This window comes from Nematolebias whitei, chromosome 13 (assembly GCF_014905685.2).
Source record: "Nematolebias whitei isolate Nwh7 chromosome 13, NemWhi1, whole genome shotgun sequence".
Taxonomy (NCBI): Eukaryota; Metazoa; Chordata; class Actinopteri; order Cyprinodontiformes; family Rivulidae; genus Nematolebias; species Nematolebias whitei.
This window is the reverse complement of record NC_056510.1, coordinates 12,459,419-12,470,792: the sequence shown is the minus strand read 5'-3', so window position 1 is coordinate 12,470,792 and position 11,374 is coordinate 12,459,419. Positions and strand designations below refer to the sequence as shown.

Here is an 11,374-nt window from a genome sequence, read left to right as displayed (position 1 = left end):
ATAGATAGATAGATAGATAGATAGATAGATAGATAGATAGATAGATAAAGGGCTTCATGCTGTTCTTGGGCTTTTTTTTGTTGTTGTTGCAGGGTTATGGTTGGGGTTTAAATCCTGCCACTAGGGAGCAGCACACACCTGTTGAAAAATACATTAAAAAATATCAGAGTCAGAGTCAGAGTCAGAGTTTCTTTATTGTCATTCGCACCTCATGTGGTACATGTGGTGGAGCGAAATTATGTACACAGGGTCCCAGTTACATCCAACAATAAAATGTATAAGAAAAACAGTAATAACATCTAAGATATGAACTAAGAAAAACATCAACTAAATATACACCAAGCACTCATAACATAAAACATTGAACATCAGCACAAACATGAACGAGTCTGTGAGCAGATGTGCACGCATGAACACATCAACATTGAAACAGATCAGCAGCAACATGAAACAGATCAGCAGCAACATGATATGGTTTTTCACAGTGATTATTCTAGTTAGAGATTCATGAGTCTAACAGCCTCAGGGTAGAAGCTGTTCCTCAGTCTAGTGGTTCTACACTTAATGCTCCTTAACCTCCTTCCTGAGGGGAGTGGGGCAAAAAGTGTGTGTGCTGGGTGGGTGGGGTCCTTCATGATGCAGGTGGCCCTCTTCCTGCATCTGGAGGTGTAGATGTCTGTGATGGTGGGGAGGCTGATTCCAACAGATTTCTGTGCAGCCTTCACCACTCTCTGCAAAGCTTTTCTTTCTGCAGCTGTGCAGCCTCCATGCCACACATTGATGCTCGAGCACAGGATGCTCTCCACTGCACACCTGTAGAAGGAGGTGAGGACTGAGCTTCCCAGACCAGCTCGCCTCAGCCGTCTGAGGAAGTAGAGTCTCTGATGAGCTTTCTTGATCAGGCTGGTGGTGTTGTTGCTCCAGCTGAGGTTGTCATTCATGTGTACACCCAAGTACTTGTAGCTGGAGACCACTTCCACCGCAGATCCTCTTATGTTCAGGGGGGTGTAGGTGTTTTTGTTCCTTCTGAAGTCCACAATCATCTCCTTTGTCTTCTTCACATTGATGTGAAGGTTATTTTCTCTGCACCAGCTCTCCAGGTGTTCCACCTCCTGCCTGTAGCTGGACTCATCATTGTTTGTGATGCATCCCACCACCGCTGTATCATCTGCAAACTTTACAATGTGACAGCCTGGATGGGTAGCTGCACAATCATATGTGAGCAGAGTAAACAGGAGGGGGCTCAACACACATCCCTGAGGAGAGCCAGTGCTGAGGGTTATGGTGGAGGAGGAGAGGTTGTGGATCCTCACTAACTGTGGTCTGTTTGTTAAAAAGTCTAGTACCCAGTTGCAGATGGAGGGGCTTAGTCCTAGTGTGGATAGTTTGTCCATCAGGGTTTGGGGGATCATGGTGTTGAAGGCGGATGTGAAGTCCACAAAGAGCATACGGACGTAAGAGTTTTTCTGCTCCAGGTGGTTGAGCGCAGTGTGGACCACAGAGGAGATTGCATCCTCTGTTGATCGGTTCTCACGGTATGCGTGCTGATGAGGGTCCTCGTTGATGTTGATGGTTGTTTTGATGTGAGTCATGACCAGTTTTTCGAAGCATTTAGCAACTATCGGGGTGAGGGCCACTGGCCGATAGTCATTCAGACCAGTCACTGTAGAGCTTTTTGGGACTGGGATGATGGTGGCAGTCTTCAGGCAGGTGGGAACTGTCTCCAGGGTAAGGGAGGTGTTAAAGATGTCTGCCAGCACCTCACAGAGCTGATCAGCACATTCCTTCAACACTTTTCCGGGGATGTTGTCTGGGCCAGTTGCTTTGTGCGGATTAATCCTCCTGAAGGTACTCCTTACTTCTGCTGAGGTCACGCTGAGATGCTCTTCATCCGGTGGCGAGGTGAGTCTGGTGCTGGGTGGTCTGTTCGGGTCTTCAAAGCGTGCATAGAACTTGTTGAGGGCATCAGGCAGAGATGGGTCTTTGGGACATTGTTCGCTCCTTCCTTTATAATCTGTTATGCACTTAATGCCCCTCCACATGCTCCGAGGGTCTTGTGAGATGAACTGACCCTCGATCCTCTTTGCATATGTGGCCTTGGCCCTCTTAATACCAGCAACCAGCTCTTTTCTTGTCCTACTCAGCTCCTCTGAGTTTCCAGACCTGAAGGCAGTGTTCCTGGCTTCCAGCAGGGTACGCACCTCTGCATTCAGCCAAGGTTTTCTGTTTGGGTAGCTTTTAACATTTCTGATAGTGGAGACGGTGTCAGTACATGTACTAATGTAACCCAGTACTGAGGATGTGTATTGGTCAATATCAAGCGAACCTCCATTTTCAGCAGCTTCTCTGAAAACCTGCCAGTCTGTTCGAAATATCCATCCATCCATCCATCCATTATCTTTTACCATCCATTATCTTTTACCATCCATTATCTTTTACCATCCATTATCTTTTACCCGCTTCTTCCATTTTGAGTCACGGGAGTCGCTGGTGCAAAGCTCCGGCAATCACTGTGCGAGGGGCGGAGTACACACTGGACGGGTCGCAAGTCCATAAAAAATATATATTTACTTATTTTAATTTTTGTTTTGATCATGGTTAAGGTTTTTATATTACCATTAACATGATGACCAAACGTCAGAATGCTGGGAAGAAAAAAAAACCTCTATGCATGTCTTCTTAAGTTCAAGAACAAGATTACTTCACCTAAGTGGTACAGATTTAAGAGCTTATTTATCAAGCACTATAAATGTACCAGTAGTTGATTTTAACATTTGATAATGCAATAAATATTTAAAAATGAACCAGTACATACCAAACCTCATTTAAATATCAAACTGGTGGCACTTACGAGTCCTGGCTTTGCCCACGAGCGGTGTGCTTCTCAAAGCGTTCTGCAGCGCTACAATCTTAATGACATACTCTGTGCCAGGTTTCAGGCCTAAAATCAAACAAACAACGCACAAGAAAATAGTTAAACAATTATCTCTTTTAGTAAAACTAATGATTATATTATATTTTTACTCATGAACACTCACCACTGATTGTAGCGTAGCTCTGGCTTGCGTGAGGTCTAGGAGTGGCTTCTCGAGGCAAACCTCCAGCTTCCTCATAGGTGACATAATAACCAGTGACCTTTGGGCTGAGAGAAGGCTCCCACATAAATGAGATGCTGTTAGGATTCAGGGAGGTGAAGCGGATATTGGTGGGTGGGATGACCACTGGTTGAGCTGGAAGAGAAACAAGCAAATCATTACTCAAGAGAATACACTGAATCCATGTTATTTAGAACAACACGATAAGATAAACAGCAGATATAATCACACTATTCTCGCTCAGAAACATGATACTGAAATACCATTGCAAATTGTTATTTTTGTTTCCCCATACATCTTTCCTGAGGCTTTTTGTGCATTTAAAATATGCAAAATCTTCATTTTTATTGTTTGATAATGAGCTAAATATCAATGATGTAAATAAAATGCCAACTTGGACATTGTTCTTTTCAACTTTCTATCTACCCAGACAAAGACTGCAGACAGAGCGGTAAGAGTACAGACAGGGATGAGGTGCATCGTGATAACATACATGCTCCTTTGAAACAAACATTGTGAGAAGTGAAGCATTAGATGAGGTCTCATTATCATTATTTTACATGCTCAATTTGACGATGTAGGAAAAATAATGTGTTGCATGCATTTTATGTAACTGTCAAATAAGTTCAAAAGGTCATTTCTGCCTGTTGCATTACTCTTTCACAATTACTCTCTTCAATAACTATTCATTTTTTAATCAATTTAATTTCATGTAATAATTATTGTTTATAATAGATTTTTAATGCAACACTAAAATTTTACTTCAGGATGAAACATAATCAAATTTAAATGTAAATTTGATTATATATATCTATCTATCTATCTATATATATATAGGTGTATATATATATATATAGCTATATATATACACACTTTTTTTTCCATGTTTGAGTCGTTCACACTTATTAAATCTATCATTATTTCCACATGTCATACTTTATAGGACTTTACAGATGAGACAATATATTAATATGGAAACTTTGTTTTCCTGTAAATATGTTCATGTATCTTTATTGTCATTTGCATCACATGCGGTACATGAGGTGGAATGAAATTGTGTACTCAAGGTCCCAGTTACACCCAAAATAGCACAAATATAAAGCATAAAAAGACTCGTATATAAAGATCTAAGATATACGCTAAACAAACGGTGAACATCTAAGATGTACAATAAACACTAATATTGTAAATCATTAAAACAGCAGCCCAAACATGAATGCAGCAGCATAAAGGCTAGAGATCAGCAAAATGGATAAATATGGCTAAATATGCACCATCCCAGATGAATATACATGAGTAAAGTATGCGTACTCAGTACTTCAGTAAAAAGTGTGATATTACCTGTGGTGGCGGTGAGTGTGAACGGTATGCTGCGTCCACTGCCCTTCAGTGTATAGAGATTGATCTTGTAAGTGGTGCCAGGCTCCAGACCTTATACGCAAATACAGAAAAGTTCATGTTTTTATTGTTATTTTCTTTTTTTGTCTTTAAGTATTAAAGCATGACAAAAAGGTGGTGAATGATTGATTATCTAGCTTCTTTATTGGTCTGTTGTATTGTATTGGACCGCTAATATTTCCCTACCTGTAATAGAGTAAGAGCGCAAGTCGGAGCTGACAGTCTTTTGAATAGGTTTGTAGCTTGGAGAAGAGGAAGTGGGTGTGACTTCAATCAGGAACCCAGAGATGGTATTGGTTTTCGATCGCCAAGTAAGAGTGATGGATGAATCCTTAAGATCAGAGATGCGTACGCGTCGAGGAGGGCTGATATCTTCATATTGATGAGCAACAGAACAAAGAACTATGAGTAGCAGGAAAGAAGTTATACCAAAACTGTGCATCAAGTTTTATAAAATAAAGACTTACTCTCCAGAGTCGTGACCTCTCCTTGGACTGGTCTGCTGGTCAGAGTGTTCTTCAGTGCGTAAACATAGACTTCATAAGTTGTTGCAATCTGATGGAGATACAAGAAGTTAAGAAGACGAGAAAAACACTGATAAGTTTTGAATTCAAGTGGATTTCATTCATTTACCATGAGTCCAGAGATGTGTGCCTGGGTGGCATCTGGAGCCAGGTTGATCTCTTTGGTTGGTCCACTTGTGTTCTTTGGGTTCACCACCACACGGTACCCAGTGAGACTTGTGAGGCCAGTTATTTGATTTTCCTGACCTGGTGCCAACCAGTGCATCAAAAATGAGGTGGGACCAACTTGGGTGAATTTAAGGTTAGAGGGAGGAGAGATAGCTGAAAAAAAAAAGAGAATTAGTAAGAAACAGGACTTTTTTTTTTACACAGTTTCTGTTCTTTGACACATGAAGAGCCATCATCCGGTAAAAATCCCATTTACTGGTACAGAAAAGTTAGGCAACACAGGTTTTGTACCAGCTTTAACCAACCAAATAACCCAGGTGTAAAGCTTTAATTACCTGTAACTTGTGTCCCAATCAGTGGTGTACTGGCTGTACCATCGTGCACGGCAATGACTTTAACGGAGTATTCAGTTCCAGGCCGGAGTCCATCAATAACAGCAGAGTCAGCATCTCCTCTCAGAACAATAGGTAGCTCTCTCTCACCCTCCTCTGAACTCGCATACAAGATTCTATAAGATGTTACTGTTCCCTCAGGACTGTCCCACGTGATTCGCAAGGAAGTGGAGTCGATGTCAGAGAAAGAAAGGTCCTTTGGATGATCAACGTCTAAAAAGGCAAGAGGTTTGAGTTGTTGCATTCCATCCATCCATCAATTTAGGCCAATTAAACATTTCCACAATCTTTCTGAAGAAATGTCAAACTCTTACTTGTTACAGTGTTCACCAATAGTGGGGCGCTCTCTCCTTCTAGTCCAAGAGTGGACACACTAAAAACGTATTCTGTAGTAGGCAGCAAGCCTGAAAAAGTGAACTCTGTCTGGTCTGGATAAGAGAATGAAAATAAAATTTTTTTTTCCAATATTTAGAAGAAATCAATCTTCCACACACTGAAAAATGCCTATGTTAAATCAACCTGAACACCATACCTGATTCTACCACTTGAGAGAAAGATTGTCCCTGTCCACTTATGGGGACCCCTGTCACTCTGTAGCCTTTGATTGGACCGTGAGCTGGGCTCCATCTCACTGTGGCGCTGTTGTCATTCACTTCCGTCACTTCCATTCCAGAAGGCGTGTCCACACCTGGGGAAGAAAAAAGTGGAGATAATAAGTCAAACCCAAAGCCAATTACAAAAACATATTTATGTTTCTATTTATTTGAATGTGTAAAGCGTTCATATTTGTACCTGTCCTATGCATGACGTAGATGGGAATGCTGGATGCAGGGCTGTCTCCTCTGCCAGTCACCGCGTAAACAGTGATGGTATAGTCAGTGCCAGGCTTCAAATTATCGATTGTAGCAGTGGACTGGGAGCCGGGTACAGTGAACTCCTTAGGGTTACTGTGACTTCCTGAGTTAAAAAAAAAAAAAATTATATATATACATATATATATAAATATAAGTGCACAATTTGTGCTACAGACAAAACAGTATAACAAAACGTAACCATTGATTCCTTAATTTAGGTAAATATAAGCGCTTATGGTCACCTGACTCTCCATGAGTGATCCTATAGTAGCGTACAGTGACTGGAGGAGGGGCCCAACGAACATTGATACTTGTGGGGGTTGACTCAAGCACTTCAAGGTCAGTAGGAGCATCAGAGACTGTGAGAAATATATGGAGTCACAGACAAAGATAAACACATTAAACCATTTTGGTGATATCAGAGAAAAATGTCTCATGCTGTAGTTCCTGTTTCCATACTTGTTTTCTGTGTCCCACTGAGAGGCAGACTCTCCTGCGTCCCGCTCACTGCATAAATGTTGATCAAGTACTCTGTGTCTGGAGTGAGGCTCGTCATAGTGAAGCGGTTCCTTGAAGGGGGCAGCCTCTCATCCTTGGTCCTTCCTCCACTAACCATCTGATAACGAATGCGGTAACCTGTGATTTGGCTCAGTGGAGGGAGCCAGTGCACAGTGAAGGAGTTGGTTACGATTTCAGAGAAACGAAGGCCAACTGGTGAATCCAATGCTGAAGACAGAACACAACATTTTAGCAAAACTTAAGAGTTTCATTTGATGTTTTAAGACAATAAAAGCTCACTGTACATCATCATCACCTGTTTTCCTGATGCCAACAATAGGCGAGCTCTCTCTCTGCTCATAGACACAAACTACGCTCACCAGATACTCAGTGTTGGGCAGCAAATCTGAGAACAGCAAGGGGAACCAAAATACAAATGTAAATTTCAGTGTGTCCACATGAATTATTGATGCTTGCAATAACTTACTCTTTAGCACCACCCTGTTAATCCTGACTCCTACACTGGTTTCTGTTAGTTCGTCATCCTCGTCAACTGGCTGATATCTGAATTATATCCAAAGCAACAACATGTAAGTGTTTTAAATCACCAATAGGTTTTCAAAATAACTTCATAAGAAAATAGTGAAATGTCTTTAAAGCTCGACATTATTTCTTCTCTTACCTAATGAGGTAACCGGTGATGTCATTGCCGTCTGGGGTGTGAGGGGGTTCCCATGTGACCTCCATGCTGTCAGGTCCAACTTTGCCAAAGCTCAAATCAGTGGGGGCTGGTACAGCTATGTGAGAAGAGATTGGATCAGAATGCATTAAAAAGCCATAAAACAGATTCTAAAAATTGGTTTGCCTGAAAAAGATAAGGAAATTTAAATTGCTTGTTGAAGTGTCATGAAAAAAGAACTAAAGACAAACACTTAAAGATTGAAACAATGCCATTTTTTTTTCTATTTAAAAGACAGTGGTCTGTTTTATTCTATGCCTAAAATGTTACAAAAATGACAAATAACAAAATGTAGTGATGAGAACTTCTTCTTTTTTTTTTTAAACAAAAATCAGATGGTCTGTGTTTACACAAAGAGATCGAGGTTTTTTAAATTGACAATAAAAGCATGCAATTAAATTTCATCAGCAATCCTTTTAAAGAGCTGTTTAATTTAGTTGCAAAGAGATAAATTCAATCGTTGTTTGAAAGTCACCCGCAGGCATCTCAAAATAAAACACGAATCTTTTTTCCCAGTTAGGTACAAAAAACGTACATGTTTGTTGAGTGAAAATGATTGGTTCGCTCTCGCCGCTTTCCGTGACGGTGGTCACACTGATGTCATAGTCGATGCCTGGCTCCAATCCGTAGACCGTGTAATTACCAGTGGTGGGATTGACCATGTCTTCAAAAATAGGGATGCTCTCGCCAGAAGCAGCCACCATGATCTTGTAACCTGTGACAACTGGGGTGCTGAGCGGTGACCAGCGGAGACTGATACTCGTGTCAGTCACGTTCCCAAAGCTGAGGTCGGTCAGCCGTGGCACCTCTGCATGGGTGGGAGGATGATTCGGGAGAGAAAGAGCGCAGAAACAAACAACACACCAAGGAAGACAAAGAGTTTGAATAAAAGCAAAGAAGAAAGAGCCCAAGAAGGACACATTAAGCTGAGTTATATAAACTACTTCCAACATTTTGCAGCTTTTAAACTGATGGAAGACCCAATGCAAGCTGATTTCTCCTCATGTATATGAATATCCTGTTGGGTTATTCAATAAAATAGTTTCATTGATCCTAATGCACACAGAAAAAAGGATCTGTGACACAAAATAGCTTAGCAGCTGTTATCTAATTAAAACAGAAATAGTATTGTTAAAAAGAATGTATAATATATGTGTTAAAGGTTAAAGCTGACGTGGTAATTTAAAATTGTGGCTGATACAATAAACATCAAACTTTTTTTTTTAGAAACTTCTAAAACACACCTGGGGTGATGACAGTTGAAACAGGAGTGCTTTCCATGTCATCCTTCACTGTGACAACACTGACATTGTACTCCACACCTGGACTGAGGTTTTCCAGGGTGCAGGAATTCTGCCCAGCATCTACGAACTCCTCCAAGCTGTTTCCTTGTTGCCCTTTGGTGGGAATGCACGTCACTTTGTAGCCTGTGATGTCTTCAAGAGACAGGAGTTAGGAGAGGCATTTAGAGATGTTAGATTTTGCTCATGCTTGATGGGATGGATTGTCTGAATTTCATACAAAGGGTTTTTTGTGTGTACCTTGTGTACCAGCTCCATTCCACTGAACTACAAGCTCACCGGTGCTTGGGTTGGACTCCAAGTTTAGATCAGTAGGAGGGGACAGTGCTAGAGTTCGGAGGAAAAAGATTTTTGTACTGTAATCAATAAAAAATGATGATAAATCACATATTAATGGTTTTATTTGATACATACGTGTGACCACATGTCGAGTGATTGGGGTTCCTTGTTCTTGGCCATTGAAAACTGGCTGGACACTGTAGGTGTACTCTACTCCCGGAGTCAAACCGGAAATGTAAATGCTTCCAGATTCAGAGACGACATCTCTTACAGCTTCCCCACCCTGACTGGGCTGGACTGTCAGCTGCGAGACAAATGTAGTAACAGTCAGAAGGAGGAAAAGTCATAGGTTGGGAGTATGGGAGGTACAGGTCAGAGGTCTGTGCTTTCCCAAGAACATTGAAGCCAAATGAACGTTCTCGTCCCTGGAGAGACATGTTCTGACCAATCGGATGCATCTCTCAGGCCTTGAGAACTCCTACTGGGCTGCTTTAAAGAAAACTCACAGAGCAACTAATTACCAGAATATGCTTTTCATAGAGAAGTAAGAAAATGAGTTAATTTAAGACGATCACAAAATCCAGTAGTTCCTTTTTTGAAAAAGTAATTCAAAACATGATTCAAATAGAAAATATATACAATCGAATATTTGATGGTGCATGCATCAGCAGTGAACACACCTTGTATCCAATATAGGGAACTGGAGTCCAGGAGATTATTATGGAGGTATCAGTCACATCGGTGTTGAATTGAGGAGCATTACCCATTGATGGTTCTAAAAAAACAGAATCAAGTTATATTCCTATGAAATTTAATTTACTAGCACACAGGAAAACACGACCTAGCCTGAATGGCATAATGTTGTTTGCATGCCCACAATCACATCTTTATTCATTCAACTAGTTGAAGCATTACAATTGATATAATGCCTTTTAATTCATTTCCTATCTGATTTGGTGTGACCCCAAAGTTAAGCAGCCCATGTTAGGCCAATGCAAAGTTACCAATATTTTTTTTTTATTTTTAGGTTTTTATTAATGTTTATACACTCACCTGTGGTGAACTCAGCAGTCTCTCCTTCACTCAGTGTATTGTCTTGCTCCGAGTGCAGTGTGACTGTATAATCTGTATCAGGCTGCAGGTTCAGGAGAGTGTACTGGGTGAGGTGTGCAGGCAGGCGCAGCTGTATGGGGTTTGAGCCTTCTACATTAAGGAAGAGACGATAGCCGGTAATTTTGGCACGGGGTGCAAACCACTGCACTACCACACTGTCTTCAGTCACATCGGCAAAATGGATGTCTGTGGGGGCATCTGGCTCTAAAGAAAAAAATAAGTATTGGATTTATAACAGTGGAATTGCATTTTGGAGAACATTCTATTTTGGAGAATATTCTATACCATTTGCTTTGTACAAGTTGTGTCTGTTTTTAAATAAATATTGATAAATGTCATCTGTAAAGATTGAAGCTCTTAAATGTTTATAGTCTCATCAGTCATGTAAGATCAGCAATCGTTTCAGTGTTTCTTTAATTACACATGTGTTAAGCTGAAGACAAAGCAAAACAGAATAGACTACAACATTGTGCACCACTTGTCACTAATCCCCAATGGTTGGTTTTGTGAAGACCATTCAGTACAAAGAACTGTCCAAATCTGAAAGCTGTCTTTAAATGAGGCTGTTTATTATACTCACTTGTAGTTTGCTCTCCAATAAGAGGTAAACTCTCTTTTCCATTGTTAATGCTGTATACACTAAAGCGGTACAGCGTGCCAGGCTGTAAGTGTGTCACATCGATATATGAGTTCTGATCAACGGGCAGAGTCATCTCATTTTGTGGAGACCCAGACTCATCAACGGAAGCCACTGTGACCCGGTAACCTGAGATGCCACCGGCAGGGTTGGACCAGGTCAAAACTATTTTCTTGTCGGACACTTCAAAGAACTGGAGGTCAGTTGGGGAAGCCACTTCATCTGTAGAAAGGTAGACAAAAACAGAAATGTGGTTTACATTTTACTCATTTTTTGTGCAGGTAATCCCCACTGGGATACAAGATCTATGTCGATATTTAGCCACATTATTAAAAACAAAACTGGGCTACACTGAGACAAAACTGATTTTATTTTT

At 40.9% G+C, this 11,374-nt stretch overlaps 1 protein-coding gene across 1 annotated transcript in view; it reads right to left on the bottom strand.

Annotated features, from left to right (window-relative positions):
• The window catches only part of fn1a (fibronectin 1a), a 37,641-nt gene that overhangs the window by 6,955 nt on the left and 19,312 nt on the right, over positions 1-11,374 (bottom strand). Inside the window, exons 19-40 of the mRNA XM_037686866.1 lie at positions 10,942-11,220; positions 10,302-10,565; positions 9,929-10,023; positions 9,384-9,552; positions 9,210-9,296; positions 8,913-9,104; positions 8,204-8,476; positions 7,612-7,726; positions 7,417-7,493; positions 7,246-7,335; positions 6,891-7,157; positions 6,674-6,790; positions 6,370-6,534; positions 6,110-6,265; positions 5,892-6,005; positions 5,521-5,790; positions 5,127-5,338; positions 4,961-5,048; positions 4,680-4,865; positions 4,437-4,526; positions 3,039-3,230; positions 2,852-2,941 (exon numbers count right to left, since the gene is read on the bottom strand). Coding sequence (XP_037542794.1) covers positions 2,852-2,941; positions 3,039-3,230; positions 4,437-4,526; positions 4,680-4,865; positions 4,961-5,048; positions 5,127-5,338; positions 5,521-5,790; positions 5,892-6,005; positions 6,110-6,265; positions 6,370-6,534; positions 6,674-6,790; positions 6,891-7,157; positions 7,246-7,335; positions 7,417-7,493; positions 7,612-7,726; positions 8,204-8,476; positions 8,913-9,104; positions 9,210-9,296; positions 9,384-9,552; positions 9,929-10,023; positions 10,302-10,565; positions 10,942-11,220 — 3,588 coding nt within the window. The remainder of the gene's footprint in view (positions 1-2,851; positions 2,942-3,038; positions 3,231-4,436; positions 4,527-4,679; positions 4,866-4,960; positions 5,049-5,126; positions 5,339-5,520; positions 5,791-5,891; positions 6,006-6,109; positions 6,266-6,369; positions 6,535-6,673; positions 6,791-6,890; positions 7,158-7,245; positions 7,336-7,416; positions 7,494-7,611; positions 7,727-8,203; positions 8,477-8,912; positions 9,105-9,209; positions 9,297-9,383; positions 9,553-9,928; positions 10,024-10,301; positions 10,566-10,941; positions 11,221-11,374) is intronic.